This window comes from Brienomyrus brachyistius, chromosome 5 (assembly GCF_023856365.1).
Source record: "Brienomyrus brachyistius isolate T26 chromosome 5, BBRACH_0.4, whole genome shotgun sequence".
NCBI classification, from domain to species: Eukaryota; Metazoa; Chordata; class Actinopteri; order Osteoglossiformes; family Mormyridae; genus Brienomyrus; species Brienomyrus brachyistius.
Window position 1 is genome coordinate 34,531,408 of NC_064537.1, and position 19,379 is coordinate 34,550,786.

General features: G+C 40.8%; 1 protein-coding gene across 7 annotated transcripts in view; it reads left to right on the forward strand.

The window, feature by feature from the left end:
• LOC125741778 (supervillin-like) overlaps positions 1 to 19,379 on the forward strand; it is an 81,146-nt gene that overhangs the window by 19,281 nt on the left and 42,486 nt on the right. For 5 of the 7 annotated variants that reach the window (XM_049013089.1, XM_049013093.1, XM_049013094.1 and 2 more), the window contains exon 2: positions 10,151 to 10,720. In XM_049013089.1, coding sequence (XP_048869046.1) covers positions 10,365 to 10,720 — 356 coding nt within the window. In that variant the 5' untranslated portion in view covers positions 10,151 to 10,364. Of the gene's footprint in view, positions 1 to 1,241; positions 1,322 to 9,938; positions 9,959 to 10,150; positions 10,721 to 19,379 lie in introns of those variants that run through there. The other 2 variants (XM_049013090.1, XM_049013091.1) reach the window with 2 other exon arrangements.

Here is a 19,379-nt window from a genome sequence, read left to right on the forward strand (position 1 = left end):
CTGACAGGATTAAAGTGTTCGAGACATGGGCTGAAGTCAGAGGTTCTACAGCAGTGGTTCCAGTACAACATTAACTCGAAACTGTTTACATCGAGTTCGCAACATTCAATGCTCTGAATTGACAAACCACACGGTACAGTCCAACCGCTCCAATACCTCAGTCACATTTGTCTCTACCTAGGGCCATATCTCTAATCCCTTGAATAATATTGTGCAGTGTCATTTGCACATCCTAAACAGCAGACGAGCTTTGTTATGGCTTTAAATTTAGAGACCGTCTCGTCCATTCATATTTCCCAAAACCTGTGCGTCATTTACCCCTCATGATACTGGAGGGTAGTTACAAATGCTTTAACTGTGTTGTCTGTAATAACATGATCACAGAAAAACGATTTATACATCCCCGCACTAATGAATGTTTTAAAGTTAAAGGGTGAAATCACTTGTCTATCGTCATTTGTAGTGTACTTTCTCTCCTGCCCACATGGGCTGTGTTATGTAGGAAAAACAACACAGCAACTAAAAACCAGAATCTGTTAACATAAATGTGCAATTAGAAACCGCAGTGAGTCGTCATTGGTAGCCAGACATTTTAATGCTGCGGTTCATGATAGCAACTCCTTACAGTTTACAGGTCTTGAGGTGAATCACATGTCCCCCAAAGAAGGATATCGGGACAACCATCTACTTAAAAGAGAAGCATGGTATATTTTCACACAGTGAACCCGCATGGTATGAATGAAGATTTATCTCTTTCCTGCTGCTTGTGATATGTTATTATATGTGTTTTAATATATATAGGTGTGTATATGTGTATGGATTTCTGATATACTTTCTTTTTTGATATGTTCTAATGAGATATTGTGCCTTGTGATGATATACGATATACATACCATTGATCACTGGTGTTTTATATACTTTGTTAGTAATCTGGTGTGATATCACTCATTTGGGATGTGGTCTGATGATGCCTGTTATGATGTATTATCATTGGTTTTCCAGCAGGGATGTGCACAGGACTAGTAGCACACTCAGGAAGGGATTTCGCTGAAAAGCGTCTGTGCTGTAACATTTATTAAACTGTGCAACAACAAAATGCAACCTGTTTTTATTGTTATTCTTAGATTCTCTGTGTGGTCAGCACTGCTATATACTGTCATATCACCAGGAGTGTAGCCTGTTATCCTGTACTTCATTTTAGGAGTTTTGAGATACTAGAAGTATATGCTCATGTTTTAAAGGTCAAATGGGAACATTGCCGCTTGTGCTCCAACATTACCAGGCAGAAGGTCTTCAGTAACGCACTGAAGCACTCACTAAGGTGGGCCAAAACATTATTGTTATTTACAGCAGAACACATCTCATTACCATTTGAATCATGGTGCATTTCCTGCTTTTTATAAAGATCAAGGAATTATAAACAAAGTATACATATTCACATATTCTTTACCTTTTTTGGTTAGTAATTACCTCTTTTGTTTGGTAATTGTACTACTTTATGATTGAGTGGCATTCACCACGTTGCCTATTTTGCTGCTGACAAACATTGAAAGGCCAGCTCATTGTCCAGCTGATCCTTTTTTCTGTGTATATGTTAGGTGGAGTGCTTGATAGCATTTGGGCATGGGGACTATTCATTTTTCCTGTTCTAGCTGGAACAGCAAGGAAAATCAAGGGCGTTCCCACAGCTGGAGGCTGACCACTCACAATTTTCTCTTCTGAGCCATGACTTCGAGCTCTGTGTTGCTGTTTTGAAAAAGTTTTGGACAGCTGATTTCTTCATTTTTTACAGGTTATAACAAGCTGGGAAATTGTTTTCAGAAACCACAACAGACTTGCAATCAAATGCATGAAATTATATTTTAAAAGGGTATGGGAGAACAGTAACCACTCTAATAGTGTTTGCACCATATCTGAACAAAACAGATGTATATATTAAATACATGCATTCCTTTGGTTATGTGATATCATTTTGCTGATGCATGTAAATTGGACAAAAGCTATCAAAACAAAACCAAAACTATTAGGTGTGGTGGTAGAGGAGCCCACAAAACAAAATTCCCCTACCTAGAGTACTCCATTCATGCCAGCTGGGACATTATCAAAGGTCCAGAATGCACTGAGAAACAGGGGACAGGGCTTCCTGTTCGAGAGGTGGGACAATTTTTATGGAATGAAAGAGCTCACAAAAGATAGTACTGGGAATGGTTTTGGAATGTTTTTGCTGAGACACTAGCAAGAAGGACAATTTAACGAACGTCTACAAGTTACAAAAGGGCATGATACTATCATATTCACAGGACATGTCAGTTAAGGGGTGGTACTTCTCTAGTAATTGAGTCCAAAGTGGCATTTGGAATGAGAGATTTATTTTAACGCAAGCATTTTGGACAGTAAGTATGCTTACTGTGTAAAAGTGGGTTGATTTTTACTTTTTTGACTATGAATATGGGTGAAAACACTCTTGTATGTGTATGCAGCACCAGAACGTGTGAGTTCTATACAAGCATTCATTTGATTTTAATGCAGGTATGTTTTTTTTTTTTTGCATCAATTTGACATCAGTGACACGTTGATCCTTGTTACCTATGGAATAAGTACTTTTAGTTTTTTTTTATAAATAATCTAGGATGGGATATGAATCGCTGGGTTTTTGTTCTGAGAGTTTTTTGTTTTTTTAGCTATTATGTTAAATTTAATTTGATTTACTGTGTTCATTTGAACACCACAAAGGAAAAAAAATGTATGTTTTTAATAATATCAACTTCACAGGAGGGCTACAAAAGGAATACAGATGCTGAAGTAAAACCTAAACCTATTACAGTCTCTGCTGCGACTGACATTTTGAGGGATTATTTCATTGAAGTTTCAAAATTGTAAAATGTTGCTTGTTCTCAGTGTATATCTTTGCCTGGCTGACTTGTTTTGCAAAACCATGTCTGCTTTTTCAGCTGTATTTACTCTTCTGGTGGGTCATGTTGCTCTCATATATAATCCCTCTGGTGTGAGAGGGCTTGACCCCTTTCTGTTTTTCCTGAGGGGACGGGGGGAAAAAAATCCACATTTTGTTTATTATTTGTGGTGTAGCAGTTTGCAGGCTTGAATAACCAATGAGAGGAACCCCTACCAATCCCAGAAATACTGATAAGTATCCAGAAACTAGGCTGCCTCTGCCCCGCTGCATATGGGCTCCCAGATGCGTTGATTAACTTGTGCCTTGGACTTTTATGATTCTTCCTCATTATATAAACAGACTCTGACCCTGGATGACAGCCCCACCCAGCAGTCCTCTGTGGTGTAAAGCTGTATCCTTACTGCCCCCACCCCCAGTCTGGAATGTAAACACTGTGGGGCCTCTCTGTATTAAGGACTAAGTTGGAGTGGGCAATGAGTCCATTTTGGGGCACCAAAGGGAAATTTAATGAGCCGCTCTGTGCTTATTGAGAACTGATGCTTGGATCTTCTTGACCTTTTGAGTTGGAGTCTGTGATCTTGATAGGGGGTGTCTATAGGCTTAAGGGTTTTGAGTATGTTCTGTGGTCTTCTAATCAGTTGACTGTAAGGCCATCCAGTCTGTGATTCTCTGGCCTTTCTGCTGAGCTCCTAGATTTGAACTCCTGAGTAGTTGTGTTTCCGAAAACCAGGGAATACATATGGTTTTGGGACTGGCGTGAAGTCACAGATACTTTTATAGTTAATACAGTAACTCAAAACTGTTTGATGGATCTTTTCAAACTTTTCAAAGGCATTGTAAGAACTGAAAATGACTACATTTTAAGATAGACTGCCATAAAATGAAAGCAGTGCTGTAGCGAGTTTAGTGACAGCAAAGATACAGATGAAATGATTAGAGGCATATTATACTTGTGAATAGAATAATTAAGGGTCCAAAGCACGTAAAACTTAAAAAAGGTGATCAGTATTACACTGACTAATATTCACACTAATAAATAAATAAACCAGAGGACTCTACTCACTCCTGTTACTGGCACTTTACCCATATAAAGAGTAACAGGACTGAGTTTTTAGCATAGAATTAGCAAAAACATGAAACATAGCTACATGGTGGCTGTGCTAATAGCATGAGAACACTGAGCACATTCTAGTGATTTATCAAAAATGTGTATTTTAAAAACTAAGCATTTCTAAGAATCTAAGAATTAATTTAGGTATCAAGACAGAACATTGAGGTTGACCTCCTCGGTCACAGTTAAAAAAGGAGGGAACTTACTTTTGGTCTTCCCATGGCCTTCAGATGATCCAACTGATGCAACTGTTTTCCAGCTATCCCTGCCCTACACACTGTTGATTGACTGAACACACCTGATCCAGTAATCAGAAGCTGAAAGACAGCTGGGACTTTTGTGTGGGGCAGGGATATCAGGAAAACAAGTAGGGCAGTGGGGCTTGAGGACCGACTTTGAGAACTACTGTGTTAGGGTAACAGGACTGTGGCCTAGGGACACAACTAAAATGTGTATTTTAACTTAAATATTATGCATTTCTTATGAAAAAAATATTTCCAAAGCATAGAAGGGATTTGGAGTCACATAACAAACCAAAAAAAAATTACATCTGTGAATGATTTTAATAAAATATATTTCAAGGTAAAGTGTATTAGAGAGCGGGGACAGGTAACAAATGCAATTTTTTCAGTGTTCTAGGTAGTTTTTATTAATGTGTTTGTGGAATAAGTATATTGGTAACATTATTATTATTATTATTATTATTATGTGTATATATACAGACATCTCTCTCTCTCTCTCTCTCTCTGTATATGTAATGGAATATATAAAAATAAAAACATATATGGGGAGCGGCATGGTGGTGCAGTGGTTAGCACTGTTGCCTCACACCACTGGGACCCAGGTTCGCCTGTGGTTCGAGTGTCCGCCTGGGTTACGTCTGTGGAGTTTGCATATTCTCCCCATGTTGTCGTGGGGTTTCCTCCGGGTACTCTGGTTTCCCCCCACAGTCCAAAAACATGCTGAGGCTAATTGGAGTTGCTAAATTGTCCGTAGGTGTGCATGTGTGAGTGAATGGTGTGTGAGTGTGCCCTGCGATGGGCTGGCCCCCCATCCTGGGTTGTTCCCTGCCTCGTGCCCATTGCTTCCGGGATAGGCTCCGGACCCCCCGCGACCCAGTAGGATAAGCGGTTTGGAAAATGGATGGATGGAAAAACATATATGGCTCATATTATTTTCATCCTTCCTGATTTAGTGTACCGTCAATTCATTGAAGCCATATTGGCGAGCGACGTCCACATAACACTTTCCTTCCTGAATCATATCCAGGAGTTTTACCTTCTCCTGAATGGTCAACATCTTCCTCTGGCACTTAGGCTCACTACTACCAGAAGGCTTAGAAGATGCAGGATGCTTGGGAGCCATCGTAGGGCTTAAAACAAAACGAAAACAATCAGACCACAAGCAAGGTACGTAACAAGCAAAGAACTGCGGCACGTCGGGGAAAAATATGCGATATAGCAGGGGCACAATAGCTGAACTGCGATATAGCAGGGGATCACTGTATTTGCATGACTACAAAGTTTATATGGAAGTGGCTTTTGAAGAACCAGCTGGTCAAAAACGATAATGATATTGAAGGCTGTCCAGGGTAAACTGCACAGGCTGATTCAAGCCAGAAGTGCTAGGCCAGCTAACCAACCAAGCAAATCAGTTTGAGCAGCTAATGGAAGACGATGGTAATGCAAGCAGATATAATAGAAAATAAAATTAGATTACCAGAATGCATTTGGAAAGTTAAATGACTCTTTAAAACAACTAATGCAGGAGCATGAGTTCAGCCGAGATCAGAATTCGTAGTATGGCCCCAAGTTAAGTTGTCTAGTGCCTCTGCTGCGCAACTTAAAGCTGAGGTGGAGAGAGCCACAAAGGCTGCAAAGGCTGCCGCTCTTAAACAAAGAAAAGATATCAAATGTCAGGAGGCAGAGTTTAAAGCAAAAAAAGAACAGCTTGAGCTGCAAACTGCTATTGCCATCTCAGATGTTAAACTCACGGTATTGGAATGATTTTAAAATGATTACTTATCTCATGTAATTCCTGCACATGAGATGACTATTGACTCTGGATTTCTACCAATAATTAATAATGAAAGTGGAAATAAAGCATCCAGGCCATTCACCTCCAGGACACATAAATCTACAGATGCAGTAGAAATGCTCTGTAGTGTCATGGCATGCGAGAATAGCATTGCCAAGTTCATGGTGAAGCAACAACGAATGATGACCTTGCCATCATTAGACACCCCCATTTTCAGTGGTGATCCTCTAAGTTACACTCTTCATAAGGGCTTTTGAGCATGGAGTGGAATCCCGCACTGAATGCTTTAAGGATTGTCTTTACTTTTCAGAGCAGTTTACTAGTGGTGAGCCTAGAAAGCTAATAAGAAGTTGTTTGCATATGGTTATTACAGAGCCACACAGCCACTCAAAAAGCTTTTTATAAGATTGTGATCACGGTAGATCTGGAAGCAATGTTCTACCAGGTCAAAGTACCTGATGAGGACTCTATCCATCCATCCATTTTCCAAACCGCTTATCGTACTGGGTCGCGGGGGGTCCGGAGCCTATCCCGGAAGCAATAGGCACGAGGCAGGGAACAACCCAGGATGGGGATGCCAGCCTATCGCAGGGCACACTCACACACCATTCACTCACACATGCACATCTACGGGCAATTTAGCAACTCCAATTACCCTCGGCATGTTTTTGGACTGTGGGGGGGAAACTGGAGTATCTGGAGGAAACCCCACGATGATATGGGGAGAACATGCAAACTCCGCACACATGTAACCCAGTTGGACACTCAAACCACAGGCGAACCTGGGTCCCCGTGGTGCGAGGCAACAGTGCTAACCACTGCACCACCATGCTGCCCCCATGAGGACTCTAATTTACTCAAATTACTATGGTGGACAAGTGATGATTACAACCAAGCCTTGAGGAAATACAAAATGGTTGTACATTTGTTTGGGACTACATATTCACCTCTCTGTGCCAGTTTTGCCCTGAGAAAGATCACACTGGGGAATTCAAGGCTAAAGTAGTACAAGTAGTGTTTCAGAATTTTTATGTGGATGACTGCCTGAAATATGTTGCTACAGATGAAGCAGCTATACTGATGTGTCAAGATCTTACTGAACTCTGTGCCAGAGGAGGTTTCCGTCTACACAAATGGCTAAGTAACAGTCGCAAAATACTTGAGTCTATCCCAAAGGCTGAACTGGCAGAGATAAAACCCTTAATCAGGATGAACTTCCTCTGTGGAGAATTCTTGCTCTCAATTGGTGCATTGAGTCAGTTGCATTTAAATTTAAGATCACGATCAAAGATCGTCTTTTTTTTCAAGAATTGGGCTTATTTCAGTTGTTGGATTAATTTATGACGCATTAGGCATTCTAGCACTTGTAGTCTTACTGGCAAAGATGATACTGCACGACTTAACAAAGCTGAAGATCGGATGGGATGACGACTCACCAGAACATATCAAGACTGATTAGCTGGTCCCCCTACTTTAGAACACTTTTCAATTCAGTTAGTTAACTTGTATTGCAGAACATGAATAACAAAACCAAATTTGCTGTTATGATAGGCAAATCCAGAGTGGTACCTCTTAGACAACCTAACATTCCCTGTATGGAGCTTATCGCTGCTAAAGTAGCTGTGAAAATGGATGGTATGCTGAGAGGAGAGCTACAGCTCTTCTTTTGGATTGATAGTACAGTGGTACTGAAGTATGTCCAGAATGACACCACACATTTCTGTACATTCGTAGCAAACAAAGTTTCAGCGATCCTGAAAAACTCTGACATTAAACAGTGGAGACATGTTAGTTCAAGTAAGAATCCAGCTGACTGCGCCTTTATAAGGAAGAAGGTGCAGGATTTCATGAAGAACACATCTTGGGTGTCAGGTCCAGATTTCCTTTACAGTTCAGTAAAGTGCTGGCCAAAAATTCCAGTGACCAATGCAAAATTCATGTTGGATAATCCTGAGAAAACGAGTTACAGTGAATGCCACAGAGATGGAAGCGAATGTGACTCCTTCCAAAAGGCTGATCACATACTTCTCATCATGGATAAAGCTGAAAAGAATCCTAGCTTGGTCCTTGAAGCTGAAAGTCCTACTTTTGTCACTGTCAAAAACTTTGAGCTGTGTGCAGCCAAAACAGAGATCAACAAGCTCAGCTGACCCAAATGGAAACTGATCCATACATGCATTTCAGTAGATAAGCAGAAATTTACAATCAAATTTTGTCACAAAGAGAAGTACTCTGATGAGATTTCAGCTCTACTTGAAGGACAGAATGAGAAACGCGATAGCCACTTGTATAAACTGAACCCTGTGCCACAAGATGGTATATTCCAAATCAGTGGAAGGCGTATTAGGCAGCTATGCCAGAGAATAGGGCTGTACGATATGACCAAAATCTCATATCCCGATATAAGTTATCTCATGTCCTGATGATACATAATTATCATGGCTGCACCTGATATTTTTGGATTTTTTTCTACAGATCAGCTGCAATAGGAATTGGATAAAAATCTGCAAATAAAAAGAGCGAGGTCATAAATGCAACATGATCCAAAATAGAAGGGAAGTGATCCACAAAAATGCAGAACCCTTTTCACAATCAATAGCCCAGCTATCTTTCTTAAAGTCACAGACGGTGAATGGCAAGTGTTGTGGGATTTCAAAAAATATTTTCCCACCTAGACCTCTTAGAGGCTCTGTAGCAGTACTAACTGGACAAAAATCTGCAAATTAATAGGAGGGATTAATTTGTGGATTGTGTTCTGTGGGTTACAAATAATAAAGTTCAATAAAAACTTCCATACAAGTGTCACATCCCATGTTATGGCATGTAACCTTGCAAACTGTCATTCAATCGATGAAAAAATGTTGCTGTAAACTGTGTGTTTTGCGACGCCACAAAATGAATGGTTATATTAAACGATAGACGTTTTTATTTTGTCATCTGATATATATCGTCATATCATACAGCCCTACCAGAGAATAGTAAGCAGCCTGTCATTTTGTCTAATGACTTAAGCATTGTTAATCTAATTCTCCAACAGATACATGAGAAAATTGGGCATGGGGGTCGTAATAATATGCTGTCTGAATTGCAACAGAGATTTTGGATTCCTAGTGCTGATGCTGCTATTTGAAAGGTCTTCTCAAAGTGTGTGACATGTCATCGCTTACATGGAATGGTTGAGAAGCAATTAATGGCTGATCTGACCATAGGATCGAGTAATCCCAGATGATTCTCCCTTCACCAGAGCTGTTGTAGATTATTTCAGACTATTTGAGGTAAAACGCGGAAGAAGGCTTGTTAAGAATATGGTGTTATATTCACCTATTTGACAGCTTGTGCATGACGAGGTGGCTTCATCATTGGACACAGACTCATGCATAAATGCGATATGACAATTCATTATTAGAACAATTAGGAGTTGTTATTGTAGGAGCCAGATGTCTCCTAGGAGTTAATTTAGTTTAGTATAATATTTACTTATGTTTTATTTTGTTATTAATGTCTTAGTATTTTCATTTCTGTTTAATAATGTGTGTAATGGGTGTCTGTCACTTTAAGAATGGGGTATAGTCACAACGTTATTTTGCGTGAGGTGAGGTGACATTGGTTTGGAATGATTGGTGGGAGCTCACATTTTTTCTGACCATGTTTAGACAATGGAAGTTTAGTAATATAGTAAAATTTTGGACTCTGTTTTCGATTTATGTTTATAGCTTAATAAACGTTTAATAACATGAAATGTATTATATTTTTATTTTTGCATGGAACATAAGCAGACCACGAGTCAGCCCCAAGTCTCCACCTTTGTTTTTAGTTAACCTGATCAGGAAGCCCTTACAAGGAATAATCCCAGAAACTGTGTGGGAAGAGAGTTGTGGTGCAACTTTAGTGATAAGGTCAGCAATTCCTGGTTATTTACACTAGACTGGGTTTACAGTGTAAATTCTCGTTTGACTGGGAGACTGGCAAAGAATTTCAGACAGACTCAAAACTATCAGCTTCACTTTGCCAGCGACAGTGACATGGAATGGATACATAGTGTGCTGACGTAATGTGCTTTGCTAATTGTGTTTTCCTCTTTGTTCCAGCATTGTGGTTGCTGTAATGGAATGAGCAGCCTGTCAGGAGCGAGACGCTGAAGTTTTCACTGCACTCAGGGCCTTTCTTCGTGTCAACTTTGAGTTTCTGTACTGCTTGCGAATCTGAGTTGGGCCCTTTGAGTACTAAGTGCTCTGAAACTTCTGGAATAACTAGTTCCACTCACTCCAGGGACAGAATCCAGGAAAAAACTCATTGGGTGCCATGGAAAACACAGCCACGGAATCCAAAGCTGAGCGGATCGCAAGGTACAAGGCAGAGAGGAGGAGAGAGCTGGCGGAACGCTATGGTAACACGGAAGAACTTCCCTCGAAATATGTAAGGAAGGACAAAAGGGAAGCCTTGGACACTGCAGGCACAGAGCCAAAGTCAGATGTCTGTGAGGCTGATAGGATCACACTGGAGATGGACGTGGTGCCCTCAAGCAGTAGTGCAGGACATAAAGCATGTCCTGATGCCCTGTTGCAGGATGAGGACAAAGGACAGCACATTCTTCCTCAAAAAATTACCAATGGCAGCAAAGTGGACATGGGCAGAGATGCATCATCTCTCCAGTGCAGGTGAGTCCTTTTCCTGGTTTACTCTGTGTTATTTATTTTTTTATTTGTTTATCTCTGTTCATTTGAAAGTCAGACACACTGCCATTCCTACTTTGTAATGTAAAATTTAGAGTTTTTCTCGATCTCCACTGAGCCTTTGACATTTGAGCTGGGTTACTATACCGTGTGAATCTCTCGTATGCATTGGTATGTTGTTCTTTGGAAAAGGAAAATGTATACATATTAAGGTAATGAACAGGTTATCCTGAGACATCTATTTTTTCATGAAGAATGCATGCGATACAGGTCTCCACATGGAACCAGCTTTGAATTCCTCAGTCTGCAGACTTGTTGAATCTTGCTGCAACGCTAAACTTGTGCTGGAGATTTCTTTCAGTAGGTTTGTACAGAGTAATTCATGTGCCATGAGAAATGGACTAATCTGTCAAAACTCCTTCTGCACATTGTGCATTGTTTTTTGTGAGCTTGAAAAAGTCAGGGCCTTGTTTTTTCTGACTCACATTTCAGAAAACATGTTCTCATAACTAAAATATAATTTAATGTATGACATCACGCATGTAAATCCACTTAAACATTTATATGCAGAGCCTGCTGGCTGTGTCGGAGTCATCTTGGCTCCACTTCTGCTGCTCAATACAGGGTAGCTTGTTAACACCAGTGCATTCCAGTAGGGCGTGGTGAGAATGGGCTGCATCTGGCCCAGAATATGTTGATGCTACCATTAAGGTCCACTCTTTTTCTGATGTCCCGTGTTCTGCAGCTTCTGACATGTCAGGCTTTAAGAAAATAAGAATTCAGGTTATCCTTCTTGCAGTTTATCGAATACATCACTCACATATTCATGTGTAAAACCTGCTTAGAACTTCAAGCTATTAAAAGATGCTTATGCTGCAAGAGCTTTTTTGAACTTTAATATACACAACCATTTGTGTTCTTTAATTATTAGCTAACATAAAGACACAACATATTGTGTGAGTAATCCTGTAATACTGCCAAATACTAGTTTTAACACACAGTCTGGAGCATTATTTTAGCTTTGAAGTTTTACATAAAAATTATTACTGTTACTATAAATTGTAATTATTCTGCTATGCCATCACCACTGTTACCAATTTACGCTAATCCATTTTTTGGCAACTACCCACCAGTAACGTATTTCTCAGACTGATGACATATTCCTCATTTCATCGTCGTTAGAGTTCTCTGTCTGCCTTTTGTCAAGCTAGATTTTCTGCATCATGACTCGTGTTGTGTTTGCCAGTATCACTAATTTGTAGTGTCAAGATGTGATCATTACCCAGTAAGTAGTGCCAAGCTAGCTTTTGGCATTTGCGTGGATGCATAGTGAGCCAGTGAGCTTAATAAATGTGATACTGGTCCGGAAAGGAAAACACAGATCCAGTAATGCGGGCAACAGCCGGCTTTAATGGGGTGATCTGGGCATAGGTACAGGCAAGGATCAGCGGTAGGCAGGGTCGGTAGACGTAAGCGGGGGTCAGTAGCCAAAGGGTCTGTCCTACAGGGAAGCACGGGACACGAACACATGGGGGAGCGGGAACGGGACGTGCCGGTCTCAGCAAGGGAAGCAGGTCAAGTTCGGGAGCGGTTTTGGGAAAAGGAAAGGGAGCAGGTAAGGAGCACACACTGGGCAGACAGACCTGGTGAGGGAAAGAGGGCAGACAAAAGACACTCGGTCCGGCTCAAGACCATTTGGCACAATACTTCGCATTGTACCTCGGCTTCTCGGTTCCTTTTGAAAGTCCGCTAATCATTAATGATGTTGCGCATGGTGGGTCCCGCCTGCATGGGCGTGACAATAAAAAACATATATCGTGTTCTTGTATTTGCTTGTGTTTTTGGTATAGAGAACAGTATCAGTTGGTCTGGCACTTAACTTCCAGTCATGCTGGCGGCAGTGCAGTAGCATTAGTTATAGCATATACCTTTTGTACCAGATTCCTTGTTATCTCTGCCCTCAGATTTCCTTGGTTTCTGGCCCATTTCCATCTATGCTGCCCTTCAAAGGCAAAATAGAGTCACTACTTTGACAGTGATTCCGAGTTATTTGTTTATTTATTTATTTATTTATTTATTTATTTATTTATTTATTACTATCCACCCTTGTGTGTAGTAGGCAGATAAACAATAAAACAGAACGTAAGAGGCCTGCTTTTGGTCATAACTCGGTTTTGACAAAATATCCAATTATGGTGTTCAGTGCTCGCAGAATCAGTAGCCCCACATCCCGGGGCTGTTAACCTCTGCTGTTAATTTTTCGCAGCCAGCTTACTCTCATATACAGAAGTATTTGAAAGTAGTGTTATTGCAGTATTTGAAAATTTCGCAGTACAGTGCTGTCCTGCTTTATTTATATACTTTATTTCTTGTCATGCTGTCACAATTAAAGCTTGGATATATATATATATATATATATATATATATATACACACACAGTATATATACACACAGTATATATATAGTTTTTACTTTGTTTATTGGTGTGTTCTGAGTTCACAACCTTTTCACGACGGTGGTTGTATTGTGTTAAAGAGGCAGGCTATTTGTGTAACCAGTCGACAAACAAAGCGTTTCAAGTCTCACCCCAACATATTGAAATACCAAAAAAGTACCCCATGAGTATGCCTTTTGGTACTTGACCAGAAATCAATGGATAAGGGAAAGTATTGAAAGTACCCTACCAAATATACGGTACCTAGTGCGGTGGAAAAGAGTCCTCAGCCTCAGAATTGGATGTAGCCCGATTCATGTTTAAATTCATCATATTGTTCATACAACTTTCAGTTCAGTTAAAACCAAATGCATATTTATGGTGATTTGATTCTGATTATTTTTACTTGATTGTTGAATAATATATGTATGATTGATGATATTTATGTTTGGAAAATAAATGTTTTTGATTTTTCAACTACATCTAACATTCTACATTAATAAATTGGCTTTTTTTATTCAGGCGAGTTAAATTCTTTTTGGCCTAACAAAATCTGAAAGGTGCCTGCCTGAAGGGCTAAGAGGGATTTTGAAATTTTGTGAACCCGGGTGTTTTGCCTTTGTCCAACACTGTGAATTCCCTATTCATATTCTCTCAATGCTTTTGCAGGCTAATAGGTGCAGCATCTCTCCCAAGAGGTACAGATGCACATCCGTGTGCCTGGGGGGTGGATGTAGAGGGCACCACAGGCTGAGAGTGCTTTGTTTCCTGCCCCTTGGCACCTTAGTGAATGGCCTTGGCTAAACCAAAGTGCAGCTTACCTAAAATGAAGGTCTGGCCCAGTGGTAGAGTTCCTCTCTCAATCTCTTAAAGCACCTGGATTCTGAATATGCCTTTATGATATCAGTGGCAGTGTGATTCTTATATATGGATCTTGACTGGATCCAACAGACTTGACTCCTGGGGACTACAAGAAGTGGCTTGTTTTGTTATAGCACCATTTCTTAATCATCTTCTATAGCATTGATATTTACTTCTGCAGGAGTAGCTGTCTGACTATTTGTAAAAGAAAAAAATGTAGAGGCAGACCCCGGATTATGAACATCTGACTTACAAACACTACGTACTCATGAACGAACTACCATAAAGTTTGTTATATGAAAAATTCAGGATAAATACAATTGTTCGTAATGAGTGCATGTACAACTTTGTGACACTCGTGAAAACATGGCGCGCCTTCAGCAGCTTGTCGGCTTTTGGTACAGTACTTTACTGTACCATATGTAGTTACAGTAATAATGCAGTACTAACAAAAGTATCTTAATTAAGAGTTAAGCAGGAACACATTTAGAGACACCCTCCCAGGACCAGGATTAACAACCATTATCAAATCATTTACAAATCATTTTGAATAACTTTTTGTGATGCATCACTTCAATTGAGTTCATGTAAAGTGCCATACTGTACATCACATTCCAAAGGTGGGGGGAGGGGGCACATTAGCCCCCTGAAGATCTGTTTACCTCTTTAGAATAAATTATTTTCCTGTGTTGTCACTGTCTTCCATTTTCAATTGGAGCAGTAATTACTTTGCCCATTGCAAATGATAGCAGAAGAGCCTTTGAACCTCATGGTGTTCCAGTCTACAGTTACCTAGGCAGGAGTGGTAATACTTTTCATGTGTTCTCTTGCTTTTTAATGGTAAGTCATACCCAAAATAAGTTTCAAAACTTCATTGCCATCCCTGGTTTACATCAGGATGACTTAAGGGTTTCCTAAAATAATATATCCTCTTAGAGACAGACTGACTTCCAGATATCTATGTTTTCAGCATCTGTGGTTATTCTGTATTGACAGAGACTGCAAGGTGAACAGACAAATGTCTACATTGGAGGTAACTGGGATCAGGATCCACATTCCTTGCTTGATAGTGATGTGTTTAATATGTACCATTCTCCTTGGTGTGCCTTAACTGTGGTTCACTCTGAATCATTCAAAGGCACAAGGTTCTCAACAATTTGTACCTTTACAATCAGCACTGGGAGTATAGTGGACTATTCTTCGTAATTAAGGGCAAAAGCTGTTCCACGGCCAGGGCAAAAACCACACTGATCCTCCTAAATCCGAGGTTCGACAATCCGATGGACCCTACTCTCAAGGGCTGCCAAATAGACCTTACCACGGAGGCTAAGGGGTGTGATCCCCCTATAGTTGGAACACACCCTCCGGTTCCCTTTCTTGAAGAGGCGGACCACCACCCCGGTTTGCCAATGGAGAGTCACCACCCCCAATGTCCACACGATGCTGCAGATGTGTGTCAACCAAGACAGCCCTGCAACATCCAGAGCCTTGAGAAACTCTGGGTGGATTTCATCCACCCCCGGGGCCCGGCCACTGAGGAGCTTTTTAACCACCTCAGCGACCTCTGCCCCAGAGATAGGGGAGTCCACCTATCAGTCCCCAGACTCTGCTCATTGGAAGGCATGTAGGTGTGATTGAGGAAGTATTCCTTCCCACAACATCCCGAGTTGAGGTCAGCAGCCCCCCATTCCCACCATAAACAGTGTTGACACTGCACCACTTTCCCACCCTGAGCCGCCGGATGGTGGACCAGAATCTCTTCGAAGCCGTCTGGAAGTCAATCTCCATGTCCTCGCCAAACTGACAGGGGATTCCTCCAGATGTTCCCAGCATACCCTCACTATATGTTTGGGCCTGCCAGGCCTGACCGGCTTCCTCCCCCACCAGCAGAGCCAACCCACCACTAGGTGGTGATCAGTTGACAGCTCCGCCCCTCTCCTCACCCGAGTGTCCAACACATGTGGCCGCAAGTCCGATGACATAAACTTAATTGTCAAGGTATGTAAAATATTAAAGAAACTGACTTAATATAGAAAAGGTGCTTTCTGATTTTTTGTTATATTAAAATTCAAAAGATGTATAAATTGTGATGTCCAGTGATAAAAGAGGAGGTAGACCCCATGATGCTTTTACACACTGGTGTAATGGGTGAACTGGGAGCAAACAAATCCAAAGGGGCAATCCAAGAGAGTGGTCGAAACGAAGGAAGTCAGTCTTACACAAAGGGACGAGACGAGGCGACGATGGGAAGGGAGGAACTAGGTCGATGGGACAGCAGGGCAGAACGGGGCAAGCAGGCAGGGCAGGCAGGAGAAGGCAGGTCGATGGGACACGCATGACAGACAGGGCAGGCGGAACAGCAGGGCAGGACACAACAGGGCAGGACACAGCAGGCAGGGCATGCGGGGAGAACAAAAGACAGAGAAACGTTTGGTACGGCTTATTGAAACAATGGCAACAATACTTCGCAATGAGTAATCGGCTTTGCCGGCTTTAAGAAGTGGGGTGATTAGCCATCAGTTGCCTGCAGGTGTCCGGTCCCGCCCGTGTGGGTGTGACACAAATGAAAATTTATCACTTAGTTGTAAATTTAGTTCATAAATTTGCAGTCTTTGACCAAATACAAACAAATAATGGATATATAAAATAAAATAATAAATGTAAGATTTTTCATTTTTTTAGGGCAGGGGAGACTGTTTATTTGTGTTTGGTTACTTCAGATTATGTGGAAGTTGCTGCATCTGAAGACAATACACTTACACATACATGCATAGCCAAATATTGTACATGCTAACATTTCAGGTGGTTATTAAGATTGGTTGTGTTGCCACCTGTTTACAAACAGTATCTTTGCAAAGTTTGTAAAATAGAGTAGATTTGCAGTGTTTGGGGAAGTTAACCACAAGAGTACTCCATTACAGACAGAACTGGAAAATTCAGGTCCAGAAAGTACAGGTCCAGACAAATCCAAGGTTTTGTTTCAACCAATCAGTTGACTATAAAGAGTCACAGTCACAGATTACTCAATCAATGCGACAACTACATGCACATAACATGCACATAACATTGTGTAGATCTGTTAAGGGCAGTATGGTGGTCGCTGCACACACTTCATATGTTTGGAATTTGCATGTTCTCCTTCGGTTTCTCCCACAGTCCAAAAAGAAGCAACCTAAGTGACCTGGAGTATCTAAATCGACCATATGTGTGAGTGAGGACCGTGCATCACCAATGGACAGGCTCCCCATGCAGGGTTGTTTCCTGCCTTATGCCAGTTGCTATATATATACAGTAAAACCTCTGATTGTGAGCATAATTTGTTACGGAAACGTGCTCGTAATCCAAAGCACTTGTATACCAAAGCGAATTTTCCCATTAGAAATAATGGAAACTCAGATGATTCGTTCCACAACCCAAAAATATTCATAGAAAAATGATTAATATAAAGTAAAAGTACATAAAAGAAATTAATCTGCACTTTACCTTTGAAAAGAATTGTGGATGGTGTGAGGGAGACGAGAGAGAGAAGAAGAGGAGGGTTATTTTGTAGGACGACTTTCACTATAATCACTGCTGATTTAATCTGTTGGTTCGCTAGAATTTTTTTGGTTTTGTGCAACTTTAGCAAGGAACCTATCCAATCACAGCTGCTTTTTCCTCCTTTTCGATTTCATGGAAATATGGACATTGCATTGTAGTTAAACAGATTCATCGTTTGCACTGCTACGGCCTTATTCTGGTGGTGCTTTTCTACTAAATTTTGACTATACAAGTGAGGCACGCCAACTAAGACCAAGCATGGGAGACGATTACACACAATCCCACAGCGAGAGAGAAAGAGAGAATAATCATCTGCTCAGCTGTGATTACATGACACTAGGAAGACAAAGCATATATGTAATACTTGTATTGCAAGACCTCGCTCGTTTATCAAGTTAAAATTTATGAAAAAATTTTGCTCATCTTGCAAAACACTCACAAACCAAGTTACCCGCAATCCAAGGTTTTACTGTATTATAAAAATGATTACAGGTGGTGCAGTGGTTAGCACAGCTGCCTCACAGCAAGAAGAGTTCCTGGGTTTCATCTTGGGTCCTTTCTATGTGGAGTTTGCACGCTCTCCCCGTGTTCATGACGGTTTTCGCCAGGGACTCCGGTTTCCGCCCACAGTCCAAAAGTATGCAGGATAGGCTGATTGGCATGCCTGTATTGGCCCTGTAATTGTGTGGCTGGGTAAGTGTGTGCACCCTGTGGTGTGTTGGCGCCCACCCAGGGTTGGTTCCTGCCTGCGCCCGTTGTTCCCGGGATAGACTCTGGGCCCCCCACAACCCCAGTGAAGATTAAGTGGACATGATAATGGATGGATGGATGGAAAAATTATTACTTGATTAGTTGTTAGATTAATCAGTAGATTACTTGAAAATGAATATGCAATAGTGACTTTACATCTGTCTGCATTGTTTTATAGAACATAAGTATTAAGATTTCAAAGTACAATGCAATAGAGACAAAATCACACAGTGTTACATGCTATCACCATGGATCACTGTGGTGATATTTTGTCACTGCATTAGGGAAGGTTATTTTTTTCTACAAAACTGGGTTATATGAAGCTTTGCATGAGCACGCATGTGCATCATGACTTTTTGATTCTTAAATCCTTAATTTTGTTCCTCTTTTGATCAGTTCTGATAGTAACCCCTTACCATTGTAAACATTGCAGCTCAGGGTGTGTGATGTGCTCTGCACATTGTCATAAGCTCCATCTAGGGTGGGGATGGGAATAAGGGAAACCCACACAGGACGGAGGAACTTTCAAACTAAGTCCGTCAGCACTGTGCAGGTGTCGCGGTTAAATTGTGTGGGATGTTTTGTATAAAAAAAAATGTGAAAACAGTGACAATGTATTGTGTGATTTTTCCTCCTTGCATCTCTTTAAAATTTACCATTAACAGTGGACTTAATGCTCAATGCTCATAGTGACATTCTTAATGTATTTGATGAGGTTCCGAACTGTTTCATTTGTGTGATGACTGATTATAGTTGAGTAGTCAATAGCAGAGTTCATTTCTAGCTGAGTTATTTATGCTTTATGGCTTCGGTAAAATAGTATTTTGCTATTGGTCCAGAGATGCCATGTGGGTGTTGATTATTTTTGTGTAACCACACAGGTAGGTTCATCAGCCTAATACCAGTTATATATCAATGTGTTTCAATGTTTTATTAAATTCATTAATCTAAAAACCTATGTGAATTTCCACGCATACGTGAGCAGTCATTCTTGTCAGCATAATTTTTTTTTGGTTTTCAAAAGACAAGCACCTGTCTGTTGGTGGTTTCTTAGCTGAC